Source organism: Nerophis ophidion, linkage group LG18 (assembly GCF_033978795.1).
Source record: "Nerophis ophidion isolate RoL-2023_Sa linkage group LG18, RoL_Noph_v1.0, whole genome shotgun sequence".
NCBI classification, from domain to species: Eukaryota; Metazoa; Chordata; class Actinopteri; order Syngnathiformes; family Syngnathidae; genus Nerophis; species Nerophis ophidion.
In genome coordinates, this window is record NC_084628.1 from 49310333 (window position 1) to 49333644 (window position 23312).

At 44.8% G+C, this 23312-nt stretch overlaps 1 protein-coding gene across 2 annotated transcripts in view; it reads right to left on the reverse strand.

Annotated features, from left to right (window-relative positions):
* Positions 1–23312, reverse strand: part of myo18ab (myosin XVIIIA b) — a 221290-nt gene that overhangs the window by 142337 nt on the left and 55641 nt on the right. For both annotated transcript variants that reach the window (XM_061878303.1, XM_061878302.1), the window contains 7 exons: positions 18969–19161; positions 18606–18692; positions 10186–10327; positions 9822–9981; positions 8227–8413; positions 2717–2915; positions 2541–2650 (listed from right to left, as the gene is read on the reverse strand). In XM_061878303.1, the coding sequence (XP_061734287.1) occupies positions 2541–2650; positions 2717–2915; positions 8227–8413; positions 9822–9981; positions 10186–10327; positions 18606–18692; positions 18969–19161 (1078 nt within the window). The remainder of the gene's footprint in view (positions 1–2540; positions 2651–2716; positions 2916–8226; positions 8414–9821; positions 9982–10185; positions 10328–18605; positions 18693–18968; positions 19162–23312) is intronic.

Genomic DNA, 23312 nt, shown 5'->3' on the forward strand with positions numbered 1-23312 from the left:
TATTTTTGTTGGTCTGGACCCAAACTTCAACTGATAATGAGCAGTTTGAATTGTGGCTGGTCACAAAGTGGTGATGCAGCTGAGAATCACTGCACTCACCCTGGCAATACCGGATGAAATGAGATAGTCCAACAACCACGCCACTAGAAAGAGGGATTTGACTACAAGCCACAAAGGGAACTGCTTTTTTTGGAATGTTGCCTATCAATCCCAATCCCATGTAATACAATAACTATCAATCCCAATCCCATGTAATACAATAACTATCAATCCCAATCCCATGTAATACAATAACTATCGTTCCCAGTCCCATGTAATACAATAACTATCAATCCCAATCCCATGTAATACAATAACTATCAATCCCATGTAATACAATAACTATCAATCCCAATCCCATGTAACACAATAACTATCAATCCCAATCCCATGTAATACAATAACTATCAATCCCATGTAATACAATAACTATCAATCCCAATCCCATGTAATACAATAACTATCAATCCCAATCCCATGTAATACAATAACTATCGTTCCCAGTCCCATGTAATACAATAACTATCAATCCCAATCCCATGTAATACAATAACTATCAATCCCATGTAATACAATAACTATCAATCCCAATCCCATGTAACACAATAACTATCAATCCCAATCCCATGTAATACAATAACTATCAATCCCAATCCCATGTAATACAATAACTATCAATCCCAATCCCATGTAATACAATAACTATCAATCCCAATCCCATGTAATACAATAACTATCAATCCCAATCCCATGTAATACAATAACTATCAATCCCAATCCCATGTAATACAATAACTATCAATCCCAATCCCATGTAATACAATAACTATCAATCCCAATCCCATGTAACACAATAACTATCAATCCCAATCCCATGTAATACAATAACTATCAATCCCAATCCCATGTAATACAATAACTATGCAATACAGTAAGACATACTGTATGTGTGCAGTTTAATCTGCAGTGTAGGACAACGATGAGGTGGCCTACGATGCAGACAATGGGTGTACTGTATTGTGTTTATAAAGTCCTGTAAATAATACAATTTACATCTAAGTAACAGCAATATCGTTTTTAAAGGCACTTTTTTTGTAGACTTTTTGAACTTGCAGTGCAACCACATAATGTCCCCTTTGTGGGATCTTAAAGGGAAACTGCACTTTCTTTGGAATGTTGCCTAACGTCCACAAGCATTATGAAAGACATGACAACGGATGGATTTTTAAAAATTTATTGTAAATATTAAATCATCGCAAATAAATTTCCCCTGAGAACGGAGCTAATGGGAACTCCTTTATTTCACCCATCAAATCCAGTACAGAACCATCCAAAAACCGACAACACCCATCAGACAGCGGTGGGTAAGTCCTGGCTTCCAGGCCAGAAATCTGCCTTCAAAGAACTCCGTCTTATTAGTGATTCCCAGAGCCCAAAAAAAGTCTGCGGGCTATAGAGTGTTTTCTATTGGGGCTCCAGTACTCTGGAATGTTCTAGCAGTAACAGTTAGAGATGCTACCTCAGTAGAAACATTTAAGTCCCATCTTAAAACTCATTTGTATACTCTACCCTTTAAATAGACCCTCCTCTTAGACCAGTTGATCTGCCGTCGCTTTTCTGCTCTGCACCCCTCTCCTGCGTGGAGAGGTTATTAGCTGACCACAGATGAAGCACTATCTTATTTTACTGTTATAGTGCTGTTTATTTTTTATTCTTATTGTAATATTTCTCTATTTTGTTTCCATTTAAACCCCCATTATTTACTATTTACTTTTTTTTTTTTTTTTTTTTTAATTGATCTCAACTCTGTACACTGCTGCTGGAATTTTAATTTTCCTGAAGGAACTCTCCTGAAGGAATCAATAAAGTACTATCTATCTGTTCGAAGTGAGTATGTTGCAAACAGACCTTTCAATTGGTCCCTTCTTTTCTTCTAACTACTCCTGACATCAAAACACTTTTGCACAATGTTCAAATGTATTATGAATGCTTTTCTTTGACTTAAAACAGCCGTTCCAAAGACTCAACTCATTGGTAGTTGACAATCCCTGGTCTGGAGCCAGGAAAGGATCTTTATCAGTTAGATGAATACATAAGCATGGTTTGACTTTCTCCCATCGCTCATTGCTTGCACAATTACTTCCGATAAGGAGAACAGGTATTTTCTTTAACCTCCAGCAGTTAGTTAACATTGTTTTCCTACACAAGGTGGAGCCTGGACTTACCAATGTATGTGATGGCGCGCTTTACTTCAAATGGCCATACATCAAATGAATATTCCCCATTGAAATGAATAGAAATGAAATAGACTGGTTGTGTGTCCCGAAAAGCCAGCACCACATTACCATGAATAAATGAACATTTGATGAGAAACACTACAATATACTGTAGTACAAACAAGTGGAATGGTGTAACAACTGAGAGAAGCAAGCCTCCTGTGTTACATGCTGAACAGTCAAGTGTGATGAGTACATGAAGGACAAATATTCAACCAGACTTACGTGCTTCTCATCCGTCACTATGAACTGATGTCCATGCTTCTTGCTCAAATGTGGTGCCAGGACATCAAAACGCCTGAGGAACTCCGAAAACACCATATTGTCTGGGTATCCTGGACGGGAGTTGGAAGCAGAGCGGTCAGGTGTTAGCTGTGGACTTGGGATGTCACAGCAGTTACCTTGTCTGTAGATGCGCAATGCATCCAACAGTTTGGATCCTCGAAGCTGAGCTCTTAGAAGACCCACATCCAAAGTCATGAGGCCTGCATCCAGACTTTCTCCAGGAGGAACACCTGACTCACTGACAGTCTGGACTTTGGGCAACAGGCAATGGACAAAATGGAGCTTGGAGCGACGCACCATGTCAATTAGAGCATCCTGGAAGAATACAATGAAACCTTTTACTATACATTTGACCTCAATGTCACAGCTTTGGAGACAGAAACAACATGTGAACTTCAAAGGACTCAACCTAAGCTCTTTGTACCCACACTGACCACACTTGCATTTGCCTGACCCATCACTTCTTTACTGCAATATGCCCAACTTTGTGGATTACTAACATTCATGTCATTATTTCTGTATTGCCTGGTCGACCAGTAGCAGTTTTTGGCTCCCTTGGTGTTATTGCTAATGCCTTCTATGTGTCCTCACTCTGCCTGATAGGAGCTTCCATGTGGTGCTGACAAGGCTTACATACTTCCATACTCTCCTCTTCTCTCATCAGGTGGACTTGGGTTAGCCACTCTACTGGAGGTGTGTGCCTGATGTTAGCAGCTGCTTCATTTATGGAGGGATCTTTTTCAGCCAGGAGGCGGACGCGATTCGTGTGCTGTCTAGGTCTTCATCCTGGACACTCTGGTTCGTGTATCTTCTGATGTTATGAGTACAGGCTCAAGTTCTGTGTTCTGTCTGTGTCAGCCATTGGGTGTTTGTGTTGTGTTGTGCTATGCAAAGCTTTATGAGCACCACCTAGCTGCAGGCTTGTGTATCTTTCTAACATTAATGCTAGACTGAAGACAAAAATAATTAAAACAAATACTCTTGCTGTTAGAGTCCCCCTGAGACCTCCACGTGTCCCACTGTGTGAGAGACACTGCTTTAACTACAGCAGCAGCCGAATTAATAATGAGTGGGCTCACAGTCTACACTGGTAAATATATAAAGCCCACTCATAGGTTGAAAGTACTGTGATTACTGTGTACTAAGTCATTTGTTGCAGTCAAAATATATTTGACCTATCCAGGGATCCCAGCAAGGTTAAAACAATTTAAATAAAACAGAGAAATTGAAAAATATCAGCTGAGGAAGGCGATGTCCCCTGAAGTTGAAGAGATTTCATCATTTTTTAAGTCATTTCCTAGATAGAAATTCTGTAAAAATGGCAGAAAACATCTATGAGATGTTGTAGCCTCCTGGCTGACTAGAGACGTGACATCACAGCTCCACTTATCTTGTCCTGAAGCCTTGTATTTAGTGGAGGTGAGTTGGCACACAGTCTTAGAAGGTTGTCTGACCAGGCAAGCAGCAAAATCCCACATTGCTCAGCACTCAGAGCACTTGTGCTCTGAATCCCATTAGTTTACCACTAATGCCGACTCCCCGCTGGGATTCTCTTGAAAACTTGGAAGGAATCTGTCAGGGTTTATTGTTTTTGTCCCGCCTCGTTAGCTTTAGCCGAGGTAACGTTGTTGGCTCTCAAGTGTTTCATTGAATTGCTTACATTGAAACATCCTACATGCGTCCCAAACAAAGATCTTGCAAATGTGCATGTTGCCGTGCAACTTGTTGCCAACTCCATTTTGTAACATCGCCGCACAATGTTTTTTTTTTCCTAACGCAATCCTCCATTGGTCCTTTGGTCTTCCATTCCCGGGGAAAAGAGACAAAGAAGAAATCATTTCCATGTAGCAATATGAGCATGCCAACAGACTTACTACTGCATTTAGCTCATAATACTACTAATTGGTGTGGTATCAAAAATGTAGTTACAAGTACTCTCCGTATTCCGACACGTAACTTCTTCCCAGAAGTTGTGGACAGAGCTAAGATGGCCGTTGTAGAGCAAACTATTAGAGTACAAAAGAGGCTTCGAGCTTCCTGCAAAAAGCAGGTAGGAAGATACAATTTAAGTATGCAATGGAATAGATCCCTAAAAGATTTGTGGATTGATATCAAGAATTGCGTCAGTTGTGCTCCCATTTCCAACGATTGTTCTCCAGATGTTATTCTACACCACAAACTGATGGAAACTTGGAACATTTTGGAGGTCTACAACTTATTTGTGTGTAACCTGGTCAAGGAAATTGCCTCTTCTGGATAAATATGAACACCATGCAACTGAAGAGTAGGGGAATAACTAGTCATGTACTGAGGGGCCCCACCTTGTAACTGAAGAGTAGGGGAATAACTAGTCATGTACTGAGGGGCCCCACCATGTAACTGAAGAGTAGGGGAATAACTAGTCATGTACTGAGGGGCCCCACCATGTAACTGAAGAGTAGGGGAATTAACTAGTCATGTACTGAGGGGCCCCACCTTGTAACTGAAGAGTAGGGGAATAACTAGTCATGTACTGAGGGGCCCCACCATGCAACTGAAGAGTAGGGGAATAACTAGTCATGTACTGAGGGGCCCCACCATGTAACTGAAGAGTAGGGGAATAACCAGTCATGTACTGAGGGGCCCCACCATGCAACTGAAGAGTAGGGGAATAACTAGTCATGTACTGAGGGGCTCCACCATGTAACTGAAGAGTAGGGGAATAACTAGTCATGTACTGAGGGGCCCCACCATGTAACTGAAGAGTAGGGGAATAACTAGTCATGTACTGAGGGGCCCCACCTTGTAACTGAAGAGTAGGGGAATAACTAGTCATGTACTGAGGGGCCCCACCATGCAACTGAAGAGTAGGGGAATAACTAGTCATGTACTGAGGGGCCCCACCTTGTAACTGAAGAGTGGAGGAATAACTAGTCATGTACTGAGGGGCCCCACCATGCAACTGAAGAGTAGGGGAATAACTAGTCATGTACTGAGGGGCCCCACCATGCAACTGAAGAGTAGGGGAATAACTAGTCATGTACTGAGGGGCCCCACCATGTAACTGAAGAGTAGGGGAATAACCAGTCATGTACTGAGGGGCCCCACCATGTAACTGAAGAGTAGGGGAATAACTAGTCATGTACTGAGGGGCCCCACCATGCAACTGAAGAGTAGGGGAATAACTAGTCATGTACTGAGGGGCCCCACCTTGTAACTGAAGAGTAGGGGAATAACTAGTCATGTACTGAGGGGCCCCACCATGCAACTGAAGAGTAGGGGAATAACTAGTCATGTACTGAGGGGCCCCACCTTGTAACTGAAGAGTAGAGGAATAACTAGTCATGTACTGAGGGGCCCCACCATGCAACTGAAGAGTAGGGGAATAACTAGTCATGTACTGAGGGGCCCCACCATGCAACTGAAGAGTAGGGGAATAACTAGTCATGTACTGAGGGGCCCCACCATGTAACTGAAGAGTAGGGGAATAACCAGTCATGTACTGAGGGGCCCCACCATGTAACTGAAGAGTATGGGAATAACTAGTCATGTACTGAGGGGCCCCACCTTGTAACTGAAGAGTAGGAGAATAACTAGTCATGTACTGAGGGGCCCCACCATGTAACTGAAGAGTAGGGGAATAACTAGTCATGTACTGAGGGGCCCCACCTTGTAACTGAAGAGTAGGGGAATAACTAGTCATGTACTGAGGGGCCCCACCATGTAACTGAAGAGTAGGAGAATAACTAGTCATGTACTGAGGGGCCCCACCATGCAACTGAAGAGTAGGGGAATAACTAGTCATGTACTGAGGGGCCCCACCATGTAACTGAAGAGTAGGGGAATAACTAGTCATGTACTGAGGGGCCCCACCTTGTAACTGAAGAGTAGGGGAATAACTAGTCATGTACTGAGGGGCCCCACCATGCAACTGAAGAGTAGGGGAATAACTAGTCATGTACTGAGGGGCCCCACCATGCAACTGAAGAGTAGGGGAATAACTAGTCATGTACTGAGGGGCCCCACCTTGTAACTGAAGAGTAGGGGAATAACTAGTCATGTACTGAGGGGCCCCACCATGTAACTGAAGAGTAGGAGAATAACTAGTCATGTACTGAGGGGCCCCACCATGCAACTGAAGAGTAGGGGAATAACTAGTCATGTACTGAGGGGCCCCACCATGTAACTGAAGAGTAGGGGAATAACTAGTCATGTACTGAGGGGCCCCACCTTGTAACTGAAGAGTAGGGGAATAACTAGTCATGTACTGAGGGGCCCCACCATGCAACTGAAGAGTAGGGGAATAACTAGTCATGTACTGAGGGGCCCCACCATGCAACTGAAGAGTAGGGGAATAACTAGTCATGTACTGAGGGGCTCCACCATGTAACTGAAGAGTAGGGGAATAACTAGTCATGTACTGAGGGGCCCCACCATGTAACTGAAGAGTAGGGGAATAACTAGTCATGTACTGAGGGGCCCCACCTTGTAACTGAAGAGTAGGGGAATAACTAGTCATGTACTGAGGGGCTCCACCATGTAACTGAAGAGTAGGGGAATAACTAGTCATGTACTGAGGGGCCCCGCCTTGTAACTGAAGAGTAGGGGAATAACTAGTCATGTACTGAGGGGCCCCACCATGCAACTGAAGAGTAGGGGAATAACTAGTCATGTACTGAGGGGCCCCACCTTGTAACTGAAGAGTAGAGGAATAACTAGTCATGTACTGAAGGGCCCCACCTTGTAACTGAAGAGTAGGGGAATAACTAGTCATGTACTGAGGGGCCCCACCATGCAACTGAAGAGTAGGGGAATAACTAGTCATGTACTGAGGGGCCCCACCTTGTAACTGAAGAGTAGGGGAATAACTAGTCATGTACTGAGGGGCCCCACCATGTAACTGAAGAGTAGGAGAATAACTAGTCATGTACTGAGGGGCCCCACCATGCAACTGAAGAGTAGGGGAATAACTAGTCATGTACTGAGGGGCCCCACCATGTAACTGAAGAGTAGGGGAATAACTAGTCATGTACTGAGGGGCCCCACCTTGTAACTGAAGAGTAGGGGAATAACTAGTCATGTACTGAGGGGCCCCACCATGCAACTGAAGAGTAGGGGAATAACTAGTCATGTACTGAGGGGCCCCACCATGCAACTGAAGAGTAGGGGAATAACTAGTCATGTACTGAGGGGCTCCACCATGTAACTGAAGAGTAGGGGAATAACTAGTCATGTACTGAGGGGCCCCACCATGTAACTGAAGAGTAGGGGAATAACTAGTCATGTACTGAGGGGCCCCACCTTGTAACTGAAGAGTAGGGGAATAACTAGTCATGTACTGAGGGGCCCCACCATGTAACTGAAGAGTAGGGGAATAACTAGTCATGTACTGAGGGGCCCCACCTTGTAACTGAAGAGTAGGGGAATAACTAGTCATGTACTGAGGGGCCCCACCATGCAACTGAATTAAACTGGAAGCCAAAGAGGACTGGACTGTTGTGGTGTAAAGTCTGGCAGCTGCGTCTAAAGTCTCTTTAGTGTTGACTTGTTATGATTTTGTTATGATTTTGAAAGATATGTTCAGGTTGAAGATCAACACATCCCAATAAATCCTACTTTCATTTTCAGTTGTAAATGTTGTACTTACCACCTGAAGTTTGACCTGAATACACAAGCTCTTCTTCTTGACAGCAGCCACACCCGTGGTGAAGGTCTTCCTCACGCTGGTGGCCCGCCGCAGGGCCAGCTGAGAGCGGCCCTCCAGACCAGCGATAGAACCTGACAAGACGGTGGCTCCACTGGCTCGGCCCATGAACAGCCCGTTGATGTTCTTCCTGCGGCGTGACGGCAAACAACAACAACAACAACATCAGTCAGTCTGCTTCCAGCTCCAATCATCACTCCACAGAAGCTGTGGTGCCACTCCACACAATTGGGGGTTCAAGGAAGTCCGAGGGCACGGCACTAGTTAAAAACGAGGGACCTCCTGAGCGGAATTACAGCATGAATAGGATGTAGTCAGTAGTGGAGTCAACGTGCACCTCTGGTGATCACATAACTCACCAAGCTTTGTCATGCACTCATTCTTCTGTGGCAGGCCAGAGAACAATCTGGCGTGGTTATTATTTGAATTTCCAAGATGGTCTCACCCATGCTCACAAGGACAATACCATGGGTTCTCTGATTGGCTTGTCACTACACATCACAGATCAGTGGACATACCCATGTTCACAGTGACAATATCATGTGATAGAGATCAGTGGACATACCCATGTTCACAGTGACAATATCGTGTGATAGAGATCAGTGGACATACCCATGCTCACAGTGACAATATCATGTGATAGAGATCAGTGGACATACCCATGTTCACAGTGACAATATCGTGTGATAGAGATCAGTGGACATACCCATGCTCACAGTGACAATATCATGTGATAGAGATCAGTGGACATACCCATGTTCACAGTGACAATATCATGTGATAGAGATCAGTGGACATACCCATGTTCACAGTGACAATATCATGTGATAGAGATCAGTGGACATACCCATGTTCACAGTGACAATATCATGTGATAGAGATCAGTGGACATACCCATGCTCACAGTGACAATATCATGTGATAGAGATCAGTGGACATACCCATGTTCACAGTGACAATATCATGTGATAGAGATCAGTGGACATACCCATGTTCACAGTGACAATATCATGTGATAGAGATCCTCTACCTTACAGACCTGATTTAACCATTCCTTTACCACTTTTGAGGTTTGTTTGGGGTCATTGTCCTGTTGGAACACCCAACTGTGCCCAAGACCCAACCTCCCCCCTGATGATTTTAGCTTGTCCTGAACAATTTGGAGCTAATCCTCCTTTTTCTTTGTCCCATTTAAAGCAGCAGTTCCATTAGCAGCAAAACAGGCCCAGAGCATAATACTACCACCACCATGCTTGACGGTAGGAGTGGTGCTCCTGGGATTAAAGGCCTCACCTTGTCTCCTCCAAACATATTGCTGGGTATTGTGGCCAAACAGATCTATTTTTGTTTCATCAGACCACAGAACTTTCCTCCAGAAGGTCTTGTATTTGTCCAAGTGATGTCAGATGAAACAAAAAGTGTATGTCAACTTATGACCAGGACTGTATATTGTCTGTTTGAGTTAGAAAGCAGAAATAGCGTTGATGTGTATACTTCTGAGCACAACTCTAGAGCTTAAAGTCAGCATGAAGTCTTACTTTTGGGAGTCCTGCAGCAGGGTGGCAGCGTTCTGGGCGGCAGGGTTGTGCTTGGCATGGCTCAGCCAGCCCTGGGTGTCGTACTCCACCCAGTCCGTCCCATTGCTGTGACCCAGCAGGAAGAAGTAGGGTTTCCGTCCTCGCAGCAGCAGATTTGCTCCTGACAAACAAGTGATGTCGTCAGAGCTTTAGCAACAAACTGTCTTGAACACGAGCCACATGTAGCGTGCACGGCTCTGCTATGTTTGTACACTACATGGAAAATCAATGTCTTGCTTGAGTTCCTATCATTTTCTGGAACTTGGATTATTGTAGAACATGTAGTGTGCTCTGCAGTGAGCAGACATCCATCAGTTCCACAGACCTTTGCGTTCCCCCTGGCCAGAGCCATAGTAGCTGAAGAGCCTCTCCAGCATGCTTTCCTCGGAGCCTGCAGGATTCCCTGCCTCCTCTTCCATCAGCCACAGGAGGCCCCGGGCTTCATCTGTTCTTGCCAGAGTGCGCACCTGAAATGGAAAACAATACCAAAAAAAGAAAGGTACATTCACAAGGAAGTATTTTGTCCATGCATAACATTGCAACCCCTCTTTAACATGTGCTACATTAAATATTAAGAAACCTACAACCTTGGCCCAAAGCTTCATTTTCAGGTGAACTGACCTTTTCAGAGTTTTATTTCCTTCTGTCACACAACAATATTATTGTGACTAAATGTGTCTTTCAGAAACAGTATGGTGAGAAATAATGACTTTTAATCATTCTAATCAGCCACTGTATTGTTTCCATGATACACATCAGCACCTGCTGACAATTTAGAAAGTGTGTGGGGGGGGGGGCTCGTGGAATGAGCTGCTTCTCAATATATTTTCAAAAAATACAGTTGTGGTCAAAAGTGTACATAAACTTGTAAAGAACATCACATCATGGCTGTCCTAAGTTTCCAATCATTTCCAATTTTCTTGTGATAGAGTGATTGGACCACATGAACACCAGGCCTACCGTCAAGCATGGTGGTGGTAGTAGTATTATGCTGTGGGCCTGTTTTACCAGTTGCTCACATTTTCAGTAGAGCCATAATAAATTCATAAAAGAAGCAAACTTCATGAATGTTTTTTTTAGCAACAAGTATGTGCTCCAATCACTACATCACCAAAAAATAAGAATGATTGTAAAGTCAAGAGAGCCATGACATCATGTTCTTTACAAGTGTACCTACACTTTTGACCAGGACTTGAAATAAATAACAGATTTTGGGGTCTAATAAGACTTGCTAAAAAGTCTGTGCTGAATATTGAAATGGAGGACATCACTTGCATGAGACTGAGACCATGTCTTCACAATCTGCATCTGCACCAATGGAGAGCAGTAAGCAGTGTGTGTCGACACCAACACACCTGCACCTGCTCTTCTGCACAGCTTGTCCAATCAGAAGCCTGGAAGAGCAGACTTGGTAAGAGGGTGGAAGTGATTTAAATAACGACTAAAATGTGTCAATCAAACACATGCATGGATAAATCTATCAGTGCATGTTTGACTTCTTGTGAGCTGCACTCACAAGCCCCGCCTCCTCTGACACGCATCATCATCATCATCATCATCAGACAGAAGTAATAATGCGTTTTTTTCATCTCTTTTGGTTCAGAACTACCAGACTAGTGCTCTTCTTTCTGCAAGAAAATATTTAGAGTACAACAACTCAGAGCCGTGTTCAGCTTGGGTGAGCAGGTTTGAGAACACGACTAGGTTGAAGTGGGACAATGTGAGACTTAAGGCCTGATATCTTTTTTTACAAACCATCATAATGTTTCTGAATGCATAATATCAAAGTAGTACAGCAACTTGCAAGCATCATTGGTTCTTGCATTAATTGGTGGTGTGAACAAGAGCCCAACATGCAGTTTTTAAAGAGCATCTTTTCCTGTCTGCAATATTCTTCTTCTTGTTGTTGTTTGTATCTGCCACAACTCTAACATCTTTACCGAACATTACCTGCACTCACACTGCGTCAACATTGAGTCCACTCTTGCTCGTCTTACCTTGCAGTAATTACTTCTCCGAAAAAGTAATTGAGTTAGTAACTCAGTTACCTCATTGGAAGAGTAATTAGTTTCTCAGTAAAGAAACTGCAATGTTATTTTTTATTTTGTTATTTTATATGCTATTAAGTTTCATAACATCTTTCATGTCAAAGTGACAAGAATAAAAACACTACATAAAAGAATAAAAACACTACATAGAGAATTTATCTGAACTTAATAGGTTTCAGAATGCCATGAAAATAGATGAAATATTCTGTAAAGTAACAACATTGAATATTGAAAGTAAGAACCCACTACGGTACCAAACATGTCAACTTAGGTCAAATAAATGTGTCCTTTAAGTATTCCAAAATACAGCCTAGAAGAACTCAAGCTAATAGTGTGACTGGATTAAGTTGAAGTTAAAGTAGCAGTGATTGTCACACACACACACACACACCAGGTGTTGTGTAAATCTTCCTCTGCATTTGACCCATCACCCTTGATCCCCCCCTGGGAGGTGAGGGGAGCAGTGAGCAGCAGCGGTGCCACGCCCAGGAATCATTTTTGCTGATTTAACCGCCAATTCCAAGCCTTGATGCTGAGTGCCAAGCAGGGAGGTCATGGCTCCCATTGTTATAGTCTTTGGTATGACTCAGCCGGGGTTTGAACTCACAACCTACCCACCTCAGGGCAGACACTCTAACCACTAGGCCACTGAGTGGGATGACATTTTAAATGCTGGGGTCTTTTTTTAATTATGCAAGTTAGTAATCACATGTGATCAATCATGATGAACACAAATTCCAAAAAGTGATGAATGTGATTAGAAAGAATTGTCAGCATTTGAGTTTGGGAAAGGGTTAGCATGTTGCTGTGTTGATGTCAGGGGTCATCCTAGACCTGCTTAAACGCTCTTTTCCTGAACACACTGTGCATGTTACACACACATTCTTGCCTTTCATTTCAATGAGTGAAACGTAGTGCACACGATACTTTCAGTCTGAGAACGCTACCTTTGAATTTGCCTGGCTGACATTATTATTATGCACATTTACAATGATGTCATCCACAGCCCCCTCCCCTTGCTGTGTGCATGCAGCTGATGTGTGCTTTCATCACAATGACTTCATCCCCAGCCTTCCCTGCTCTGTGCATGCAGCTGATGTGTGCTTTCATCACAATGACATCATCACAATGACTTCATCCCCAGCCTTCCCTGCTCTGTGCATGCAGCTGATGTGTGCTTTCATCACAATGACATCATCACAATGCGTGTGCCCCAGACTTTCAAGCCAAGTGGAGTAAGGAGCCACTTCACCTTCTCAACATGGGCTTTGCAACAGTGGGAACACAACTTATTAGATACTGGACAAATAGCGCCGTTATTACCAAAAGTGATCCAGACAAGATACTAGTCAATTTAACAGTACAAGTTTGTGGTGTGTCATGATTTATGATTTATGTGAAAAATAAGTAAAGTTGGGAAAAACCTACAATAGTTGATTGTATTGTTAATGTAGAAATGTTAGCATTGTACCTAGCATAGATGCTGGTAAATGCACCTTGGAAATCATCCAACTTTTGAAATGTATGCTACCTCCCTATTTTTGGAAGAAAAAGAGCTACTCCAAAAGGTTGATGATGTCTTCTTATTCATGAGAAGTACATCAACTCCACGTTGCTGCCAATGCAATATCAGCACTGATATGAACACAACTCACCAGTTACTAGACAAATGCTAAACAAGAAAACTAGAAGAAGTACAGTAGCTACCATTAGGGTGCAATCATGCTGGATGCTGATATTGTAGAAAGTAGAAGAAGTACAGTATCTACCATTAGTGTGCAAACATGCTGGATGGTGAAGTTGCAGAAGTAAGTAGACACAAGGTGTGACCATGCCTAACAGAACTCTTTCCAACTTGATTGGCAAAAACAAACTGTGAAACATTCTTGTGTTTCCTCTTCCTTTTACTAGCTTCTTCTTTCACCCTCTAAGCACTGTTTCAAAAGTACTGTTTGGGTGTAATAATCAGTTCAAATGTACTGTAAGTCATACCCGTCCTTCCACAATGGTCAGAAAATGCCTTTTTTTGCTTACTTAAAACCAGGGCTGCCCACCACATGGATCACCAGCCACCGGTCCATGGCCGAGGGTGTGTCAGTCCATGGTGGAGGGTGTGTCAGTCCATGGTGGAGGGTGTGTCAGTCCATGGTGGAGGGTGTGTCAGTCCATGGTGGAGGGTGTGTCAGTCCATGGAGGAGGGTGTGTCAGTCCATGGTGGAGGGTGTGTCAGTCCATGGTGGAGGGTGTGTCAGTCCATGGTGGAGGGTGTGTCGGTCCATGGTGGAGGGTGTGTCAGTCCATGGTGGAGGGTGTGTCAGTCCCTGGTGGAGGGTGTGTCAGTCCATGGTGGAGGGTGTGTCAGTCCATGGTGGAGGGTGTGTCAGTCCATGGTGGAGGGTGTGTCAGTCCATGGTGGAGGGTGTGTCAGTCCATGGTGGAGGGTGTGTCAGTCCATGGTGGAGGGTGTGTCAGTCCATGGGGGAGGGTGTGTCAGTCCATGGTGGAGGGTGTGTCAGTCCATGGTGGAGGGTGTGTCAGTCCATGGTGGAGGGTGTGTCAGTCCATGGTGGAGGGTGTGTCAGGGGATGGTGGAGGGTGTGTCAGTCCATGGTGGAGGGTGTGTCAGTCCATGGTGGAGGGTGTGTCAGGGGATGGTGGAGGGTGTGTCAGGGGATGGTGGAGGGTGTGTCAGTCCATGGTGGAGGGTGTGTCAGTCCATGGTGGAGGGTGTGTCAGTCCAAGGCCGAGGGTGTGTCAGTCCATGGTGGAGGGTGTGTCAGTCCATGGTGGAGGGTGTGTCAGTCCATGGTGGAGGGTGTGTCAGTCCATGGTGGAGGGTGTGTCAGTTCATGGTGGAGGGTGTGTCAGTCCATGGTGGAGGGTGTGTCAGTCCCTAGTGGAGGGTGTGTCAGTCCATGGTGGAGGGTGTGTCAGTCCATGGTGGAGGGTGTGTCAGTCCATGGTGGAGGGTGTGTCAGTCCATGGTGGAGGGTGTGTCAGTCCATGGCCGAGGGTGTGTCAGTCCATGGTGGAGGGTGTGTCAGTCCATGGTGGAGGGTGTGTCAGTCCATGGCCGAGGGTGTGTCAGTCCATGGTGGAGGGTGTGTCAGTCCATGGTGGAGGGTGTGTCAGTCCATGGTAGAGGGTGTGTCAGTCCATGGTGGAGGGTGTGTCAGTCCATGGTGGAGGGTGTGTCAGTCCATGGCCGAGGGTGTGTCAGTCCATGGCGGAGGGTGTGTCAGTCCATGGCGGAGGGTGTGTCAGTCCATGGCCGAGGGTGTGTCAGTCCATGGTGGAGGGTGTGTCAGTCCATGGTGGAGGATGTGTCAGTCCATGGTGGAGGGTGTGTCAGTCCATGGTGGAGGGTGTGTCAGTCCATGGTGGAGGGTGTGTCAGTCCATGGTGGAGGGTGTGTCAGTCCATGGTGGAGGGTGTGTCAGTCCATGGCCGAGGGTGTGTCAGTCCATGGTGGAGGGTGTGTCAGGGGATGGTGGAGGGTGTGTCAGTCCATGGTGGAGGGTGTGTCAGTCCATGGTGGAGGGTGTGTCAGTCCATGGTGGAGGGTGTGTCAGTCCATGGTGGAGGGTGTGTCAGTCCAAGGCCGAGGGTGTGTCAGTCCATGGTGGAGGGTGTGTCAGTCCCTGGTGGAGGGTGTGTCAGTCCATGGTGGAGGGTGTGTCAGTCCATGGTGGAGGGTGTGTCAGTCCATGGTGGAGGGTGTGTCAGTCCATGGTGGAGGGTGTGTCAGTTCATGGTGGAGGGTGTGTCAGTCCATGGTGGAGGGTGTGTCAGTCCCTAGTGGAGGGTGTGTCAGTCGATGGTGGAGGGTGTGTCAGTCCATGGTGGAGGGTGTGTCAGTCCCTAGTGGAGGGTGTGTCAGTCGATGGTGGAGGGTGTGTCAGTCCATGGTGGAGGGTGTGTCAGTCCATGGTGGAGGGTGTGTCAGTCCATGGTGGAGGGTGTGTCAGTCCATGGTGGAGGGTGTGTCAGTCCATGGTGGAGGGTGTGTCAGTCCATGGTGGAGGGTGTGTCAGTCCATGATGGAGGGTGTGTCAGTCCATGGTGGAGGGTGTGTCAGTCCATGGTGGAGGGTGTGTCAGGGGATGGTGGAGGGTGTGTCAGTCCATGGTGGAGGGTGTGTCAGTCCATGGTGGAGGGTGTGTCAGTCCATGATGGAGGGTGTGTCAGTCCATGGTGGAGGGTGTGTCAGTCCATGGTGGAGGGTGTGTCAGTCCATGGTGGAGGGTGTGTCAGTCCATGGTGGAGGGTGTGTCAGTCCATGGTGGAGGGTGTGTCAGTCCATGGCGGAGGATGTGTCAGTCCATGGTGGAGGGTGTGTCAGTCCATGGTGGAGGGTGTGTCAGTCCATGGTGGAGGGTGTGTCAGTCCATGGTGGAGGGTGTGTCAGTCCATGGTGGAGGGTGTGTCAGTCCATGGTGGAGGGTGTGTCAGTCCATGGTGGAGGGTGTGCCAGTCCATGGTGGAGGGTGTGTCAGTCCATGGTGGAGGGTGTGTCAGTCCATGGTGGAGGGTGTGTCAGTCCATGGCGGAGGATGTGTTAGTCCATGGTGGAGGGTGTGTCAGTCCATGGTGGAGGGTGTGTCAGTCCATGGTGGAGGGTGTGTCAGTCCATGGTGGAGGGTGTGTCAGTCCATGGTGGAGGGTGTGTCAGTCCATGGTGGAGGGTGTGTCAGTCCATGGTGGAGGGTGTGCCAGTCCATGGTGGAGGGTGTGTCAGTCCATGGTGGAGGGTGTGTCAGTCCATGGTGGAGGGTGTGTCAGTCCATGGTGGAGGGTGTGTCAGTCCATCACCAGCCAGGCATTAAAAAAATAGAGGTAAAAATGAGTGATCATCAATCTTCAGCAAGACGTGACTTTGGTCACTTGAGTGACATTGACAACACCCGAGGGTCTTGTGAGATGACGCTGGCGGCTGCCACATCATTATTAAGAAAAAACGACCAACAGGAAGGCGGGAAACACTTTTTATTTCAACAGACTCTCGCACCATACCTGCTGTCCAAACTCATCCTGACCTACTGTATCTGCACGGCTGCAGAGAGAACGGCGCTCCAGAGGGTCATAAAGACCGCCCAGAAGATCATCGGATGCCCCCTCCCCTCCCTGGCTGACCTGTCTCAGGTAAGCACAGAGCATCCTGAAAGACCCATTCCACCCCGGGCACTGCCACCTACAACTGCTACCCTCAGGCAGACACTACAGGGTGCTAAAAGCGGGCACAAATAGACTAAAGAGCCATAGTAGCATTAAACAGGCACTGAGTCAGCACAATGTGTCCATCATGTCCTCATGTGTCATGGTTTTAATTGTTTTCTATTTTTTCGGACTATAATGTGCAATAATGTTATCTGTGTATATGTATACATATTCATATGTTTGCATATATGCATGTGTGTGGATATATATACATACATCTCTCTTTTCTATCTTTTTGTATTAGCATATTGTACATGCACCTTAGGGGATCTGCTCCAATTGCGTTGTTCTTTGAACCTGTTCACAGCAATAATGACAATAAAACTCTATTCTATTCTATTCACACATCTTGTATCAGAACTCTCACTGTATGCACTATAACTCTCACTTCTGTGACTTCCATGAGTCAGCCTCACCTGAGGAAACTTTTTTTCAAATCATCTTAAATGGGCCAATACACTTTTTGAGAAGATGAATATGTCTGCTATCAGATTTAGAGTTAATACAAACTATATTTTGGAGGGAGTCACAAGAAGCAACATGTTCAATGTCTACAACTCTCACTTTACAGAAGACTGTGTCCTAGGTTAGACGTTAACAAGAAACAAAGTCAAACTGAAGTAGAAATGCCCACTTATCTATCTTCTCTACTATCCCCTTTGAAATTAAACTGCTTCTAAAAGTACCTTCTCTGTGCTTAATTTGCAGTCCTTTTCCCAACTACTGTTGTATTTCGTGCATTTCTATCCTCTTAAAATATTGTGCAGGCAGATCTTGGAGCAGCATGGAATCAATGACAGCTCCAACCTTCATCAACATTAAACCTCTCTGTCTCTTTCATGAAAGTCAGGGTGGCGATAGGAAAGACATTTACTAATCTTAATGTGTATTCCAATTTAAACCTGTGAATATATAAAACAATACAATTATACTAAAAAACAAAAGAAAGAAAAAAAAACATCCAGCTTTGAGTGGTGTGGACCAGAGAGGGTTCAAATAGAAAAGGAATCAATTTACATACAGAAAATGCTGAAATATATACAGAACAGGTCAGAAGTTTGGACACACCTTCTCCTCATTCAATGCAAGGTTTTCTTTTATGTTCATGACTATTTACATTGTAGATAGTCACATCAAAACTAAGAATGAACACATGTGGAGTTATGTAATTAACCAAAAAAGGTGAAATAACTTCAAGAAATAGTTTTCACTTCACAGCTGTGCTTGAAGCTCATGGAGAGAATGCCAAGAGTGTGCAAAGGGCTATTTTGAAGAAACTGGAATATAAAACATGTTTTCAGTTACTTCCCCTTTTTTGGTTAAGTACATAACTCCACATGTGTTGTTCATTCCTAGTTTTGATGTGACAATCTACAATGTAAATAGTCATGGAAATAAAGAAAAGATGGCATTGAACGAGGAGAAGGTGTGTCCAAACCTTCGGTCTGCACCGTACATGGGAGTTGAGGGTTCTGCTTACCAGAGCTTGCGGCGAGGTTTGGTCGATAGCTGCTACAGACACTGAAGGAGTGGACTCTATGTCATCTAAAGCAAGTTCTATGTTTTCCTAAATGCAGGAGGGCATAAGGGCTTTGGTTAGTTACCTAGACAAAAAAGAGGGGGACATCAGATCAAATGTAATACACAAAAGCAGCAAGTTGGTTAAGAAACTATCCATTACTTGATCTGGTTGAATAAATCTGATCATTCCATTTGAGGAGCAATATGTAGAAATCATTGAAAGTTGACAGAAGGTGAAGATGAAGAAGACTATGACTACAGTGCATTCAAGCCCCTTTAGAGTTATATTGCTCAAATGTTGTATCTGTCGCCCCAACAGCACCTCCTTGTATTTTTCCACCTCCTGGAAAAAGGTTCGTTCATGGAACAGGCTCTGCAACCTCTCCTGGGTGTAGTTATGGCACAGCTCCTCAAATGTAGCTCCCCGCTGCTGCTGCGCGAGATGTGGGTTCTGGAATCCTGGAGTGTCCACAATTAGCAGGGAACACAAAGAGTGGTGACTGGACTTCAGTGCTCTGAAAAGAGAGGAGCACAACGAGACACCTTCAGTCTCTAAAAGACACACTGAAGCAGAAATATCCAATTGTCAAGTCAACTTGATGAATGGACTCAAATTGGAAGATCAGCAAAAATAGCTGTCATTATGATTCAATTCCCTGATTCTTGACATTATAGACAAGCTTGTTTTTCAACAGGGTAATGATGTATCTGTTATTCTACATGGGCTACATTAACTCTTTCTTCCAGGCCAAAAAGCCCCAAACTAAAGGAGAGAGGGAGCGAGGACCCCCAACTAAAAGTATCTTGTAAAGAAATGTGTTTTGAATGAAACTGGTCCTTAAAGTACCATGTTACGGTGCAATAATCATCTGTCCCTCCTAGTCCTTAAGGTACCGTGTTACTGTGCAATAATCATCTGTCCCTGCTAGTCCTTAAGGTACCGTGTTACTGTGCAATAATCATCTGTCCCTCCTAGTCCTTAAGGTATTGTGTTACTGTGCAATAATCTTCTGTCCCTCCTAGTCCTTAAGGTACCGTGTTACTGTGCAATAATCATCTGTCCCTCCTAGTCCTTAAGGTATTGTGTTACTGTGCAATAATCTTCTGTCCCTCCTAGTCCTTAAGGTACCGTGTTACTGTGCAATAATCATCTGTCCCTCCTAGTCCTTAAGGTATTGTGTTACTGTTCAATAATCATCCGTCCCTCCTGGTCCTTAAGGTACCGTGTTACTGTGCAATAATCATCTGTCCCTCCTAGTCCTTAAGGTACCGTGTTACTGTTCAATAATCTTCTGTCCCTCCTAGTCCTTAAGGTATTGTGTTACTGTTCAATAATCATCTGTCCCTCCTGGTCCTTAAGGTATTGTGTTACTGTGCAATAATCATCTGTCCCTCCTGGTCCTTAAGGTACCGTGTTACTGTGCAATAATCATCTGTCCCTCCTAGTCCTTAAGGTACCGTGTTACTGTGCAATAATCATCTGTCCCTCCTGGCCCTTTAGGTATCGTGTTACTGTTCAATAATCATCTGTCCCTCCTGGTCCTTAAGGTATTGTGTTACTGTTCAATAATCATCTGTCCCTCCTAGTCCTTAAGGTACCGTGTTACTGTGCAATAATCATCTGTCCCTCCTGGCCCTTTAGGTATCGTGTTACTGTTCAATAATCATCTGTCCCTCCTGGTCCTTAAGGTATTGTGTTACTGTGCAATAATCATCTGTCCCTCCTGGTCCTTAAGGTACCGTGTTACTGTTCAATAATCATCTGTCCCTCCTGGTCCTTAAGGTACCGTGTTACTGTTCAATAATCATCTGTCCCTCCTGGTCCTTAAGGTATTGTGTTACTGTTCAATAATCATCTGTCCCTCCTGGTCCTTAAGGTACCGTGTTACTGTGCAATAATCATCTGTCCCTCCTGGTCCTTAAGGTATTGTGTTACTGTTCAATAATCATCTGTCCCTCCTGGTCCTTAAGGTACCGTGTTACTGTTCAATAATCATCTGTCCGTCCTGGTCCTTAAGGTACCGTGTTACTGTGCAATAATCATCTGTCCCTCCTGGTCCTTAAGGTATTGTGTTACTGTGCAATAACCATCTGTCCCTCCTGGTCCTTAAGGTATTGTGTTACTGTTCAATAATCATCCGTCCCTCCTGGTCCTTAAGGTACCGTGTTACTGTGCAATAATCATCTGTCCCTCCTAGTCCTTAAGGTACCGTGTTACTGTGCAATAATCATCTGTCCCTCCTGGCCCTTTAGGTACCGTGTTACTGTTCAATAATCATCTGTCCCTCCTAGTCCTTAAGGTACCGTGTTACTGTTCAATAATCTTCTGTCCCTCCTAGTCCTTAAGGTACCGTGTTACTGTGCAATAATCATCTGTCCCTCCTGGCCCTTTAGGTACCGTGTTACTGTTCAATAATCATCTGTCCCTCCTGGTCCTTAAGGTATTGTGTTACTGTTCAATAATCATCTGTCCCTCCTGGTCCTTAAGGTACCGTGTTACTGTGCAATAATCATCTGTCCCTCCTGGTCTTTAAGGTACCGTGTTACTGTTCAATAATCATCTGTCCGTCCTGGTCCTTAAGGTACCGTGTTACTGTGCAATAATCATCTGTCCCTCCTGGTCCTTAAGGTATTGTGTTACTGTGCAATAACCATCTGTCCCTCCTGGTCCTTAAGGTATTGTGTTACTGTTCAATAATCATCCGTCCCTCCTGGTCCTTAAGGTACCGTGTTACTGTGCAATAATCATCTGTCCCTCCTAGTCCTTAAGGTACCGTGTTACTGTTCAATAATCTTCTGTCCCTCCTAGTCCTTAAGGTATTGTGTTACTGTTCAATAATCATCTGTCCCTCCTGGTCCTTAAGGTACCGTGTTACTGTGCAATAATCATCTGTCCCTCCTAGTCCTTAAGGTACCGTGTTACTGTTCAATAATCTTCTGTCCCTCCTAGTCCTTAAGGTATTGTGTTACTGTTCAATAATCATCCGTCCCTCCTGGTCCTTAAGGTACCGTGTTACTGTGCAATAATCATCTGTCCCTCCTGGTCCTTAAGGTATTGTGTTACTGTTCAATAATCTTCTGTCCCTCCTAGTCCTTAAGGTATTGTGTTACTGTTCAATAATCATCTGTCCCTCCTGGTCCTTAAGGTATTGTGTTACTGTTCAATAATCATCTGTCCCTCCTGGTCCTTAAGGTATTGTGTTACTGTTCAATAATCATCTGTCCCTCCTGGTCCTTAAGGTACCATGTTACTGTTCAATAATCATCTGTCCCTCCTGGTCCTTAAGGTACCGTGTTACTGTGCAATAATCATCTGTCCCTCCTGGCCCTTTAGGTATCGTGTTACTGTTCAATAATCATCTGTCCCTCCTGGTCCTTAAGGTATTGTGTTACTGTTCAATAATCATCTGTCCCTCCTGGTCCTTAAGGTACCGTGTTACTGTTCAATAATCATCTGTCCCTCCTGGTCCTTAAGGTACCGTGTTACTGTGCAATAATCATCTGTCCCTCCTGGTCCTTAAGGTATTGTGTTACTGTGCAATAATCATCTGTCCCTCCTGGTCCTTAAGGTACCGTGTTACTGTTCAATAATCATCTGTCCCTCCTGGTCCTTAAGGTACCGTGTTACTGTGCAATAATCTTCTGTCCCTCCTAGTCCTTAAGGTATTGTGTTACTGTTCAATAATCATCTGTCCCTCCTGGTCCTTAAGGTATTGTGTTACTGTTCAATAATCATCTGTCCCTCCTGGTCCTTAAGGTATTGTGTTACTGTGCAATAATCATCTGTCCCTCCTGGTCCTTAAGGTACCGTGTTACTGTGCAATAATCATCTGTCCCTCCTAGTCCTTAAGGTATTGTGTTACTGTGCAATAATCATCTGTCCCTCCTGGTCCTTAAGGTACCGTGTTACTGTGCAATAATCATCTGTCCCTCCTGGTCCTTAAGGTACCGTGTTACTGTGCAATAATCATCTGTCCCTCCTGGTCCTTAAGGTATTGTGTTACTGTGCAATAATCATCTGTCCCTCCTAGTCCTTAAGGTATTGTGTTACTGTGCAATAATCATCTGTCCCTCCTGGTCCTTAAGGTACCGTGTTACTGTGCAATAATCATCTGTCCCTCCTGGTCCTTAAGGTACCGTGTTACTGTGCAATAATCTTCTGTCCCTCCTAGTCCTTAAGGTATTGTGTTACTGTTCAATAATCATCTGTCCCTCCTGGTCCTTAAGGTATTGTGTTACTGTTCAATAATCATCCGTCCCTCCTGGTCCTTAAGGTACCGTGTTACTGTTCAATAATCATCTGTCCCTCCTGGTCCTTAAGGTACCGTGTTACTGTGCAATAATCTTCTGTCCCTCCTAGTCCTTAAGGTATTGTGTTACTGTTCAATAATCATCTGTCCCTCCTGGTCCTTAAGGTATTGTGTTACTGTTCAATAATCATCTGTCCCTCCTGGTCCTTAAGGTATTGTGTTACTGTGCAATAATCATCTGTCCCTCCTGGTCCTTAAGGTACCGTGTTACTGTGCAATAATCATCTGTCCCTCCTAGTCCTTAAGGTATTGTGTTACTGTGCAATAATCATCTGTCCCTCCTGGTCCTTAAGGTACCGTGTTACTGTGCAATAATCATCTGTCCCTCCTGGTCCTTAAGGTACCGTGTTACTGTG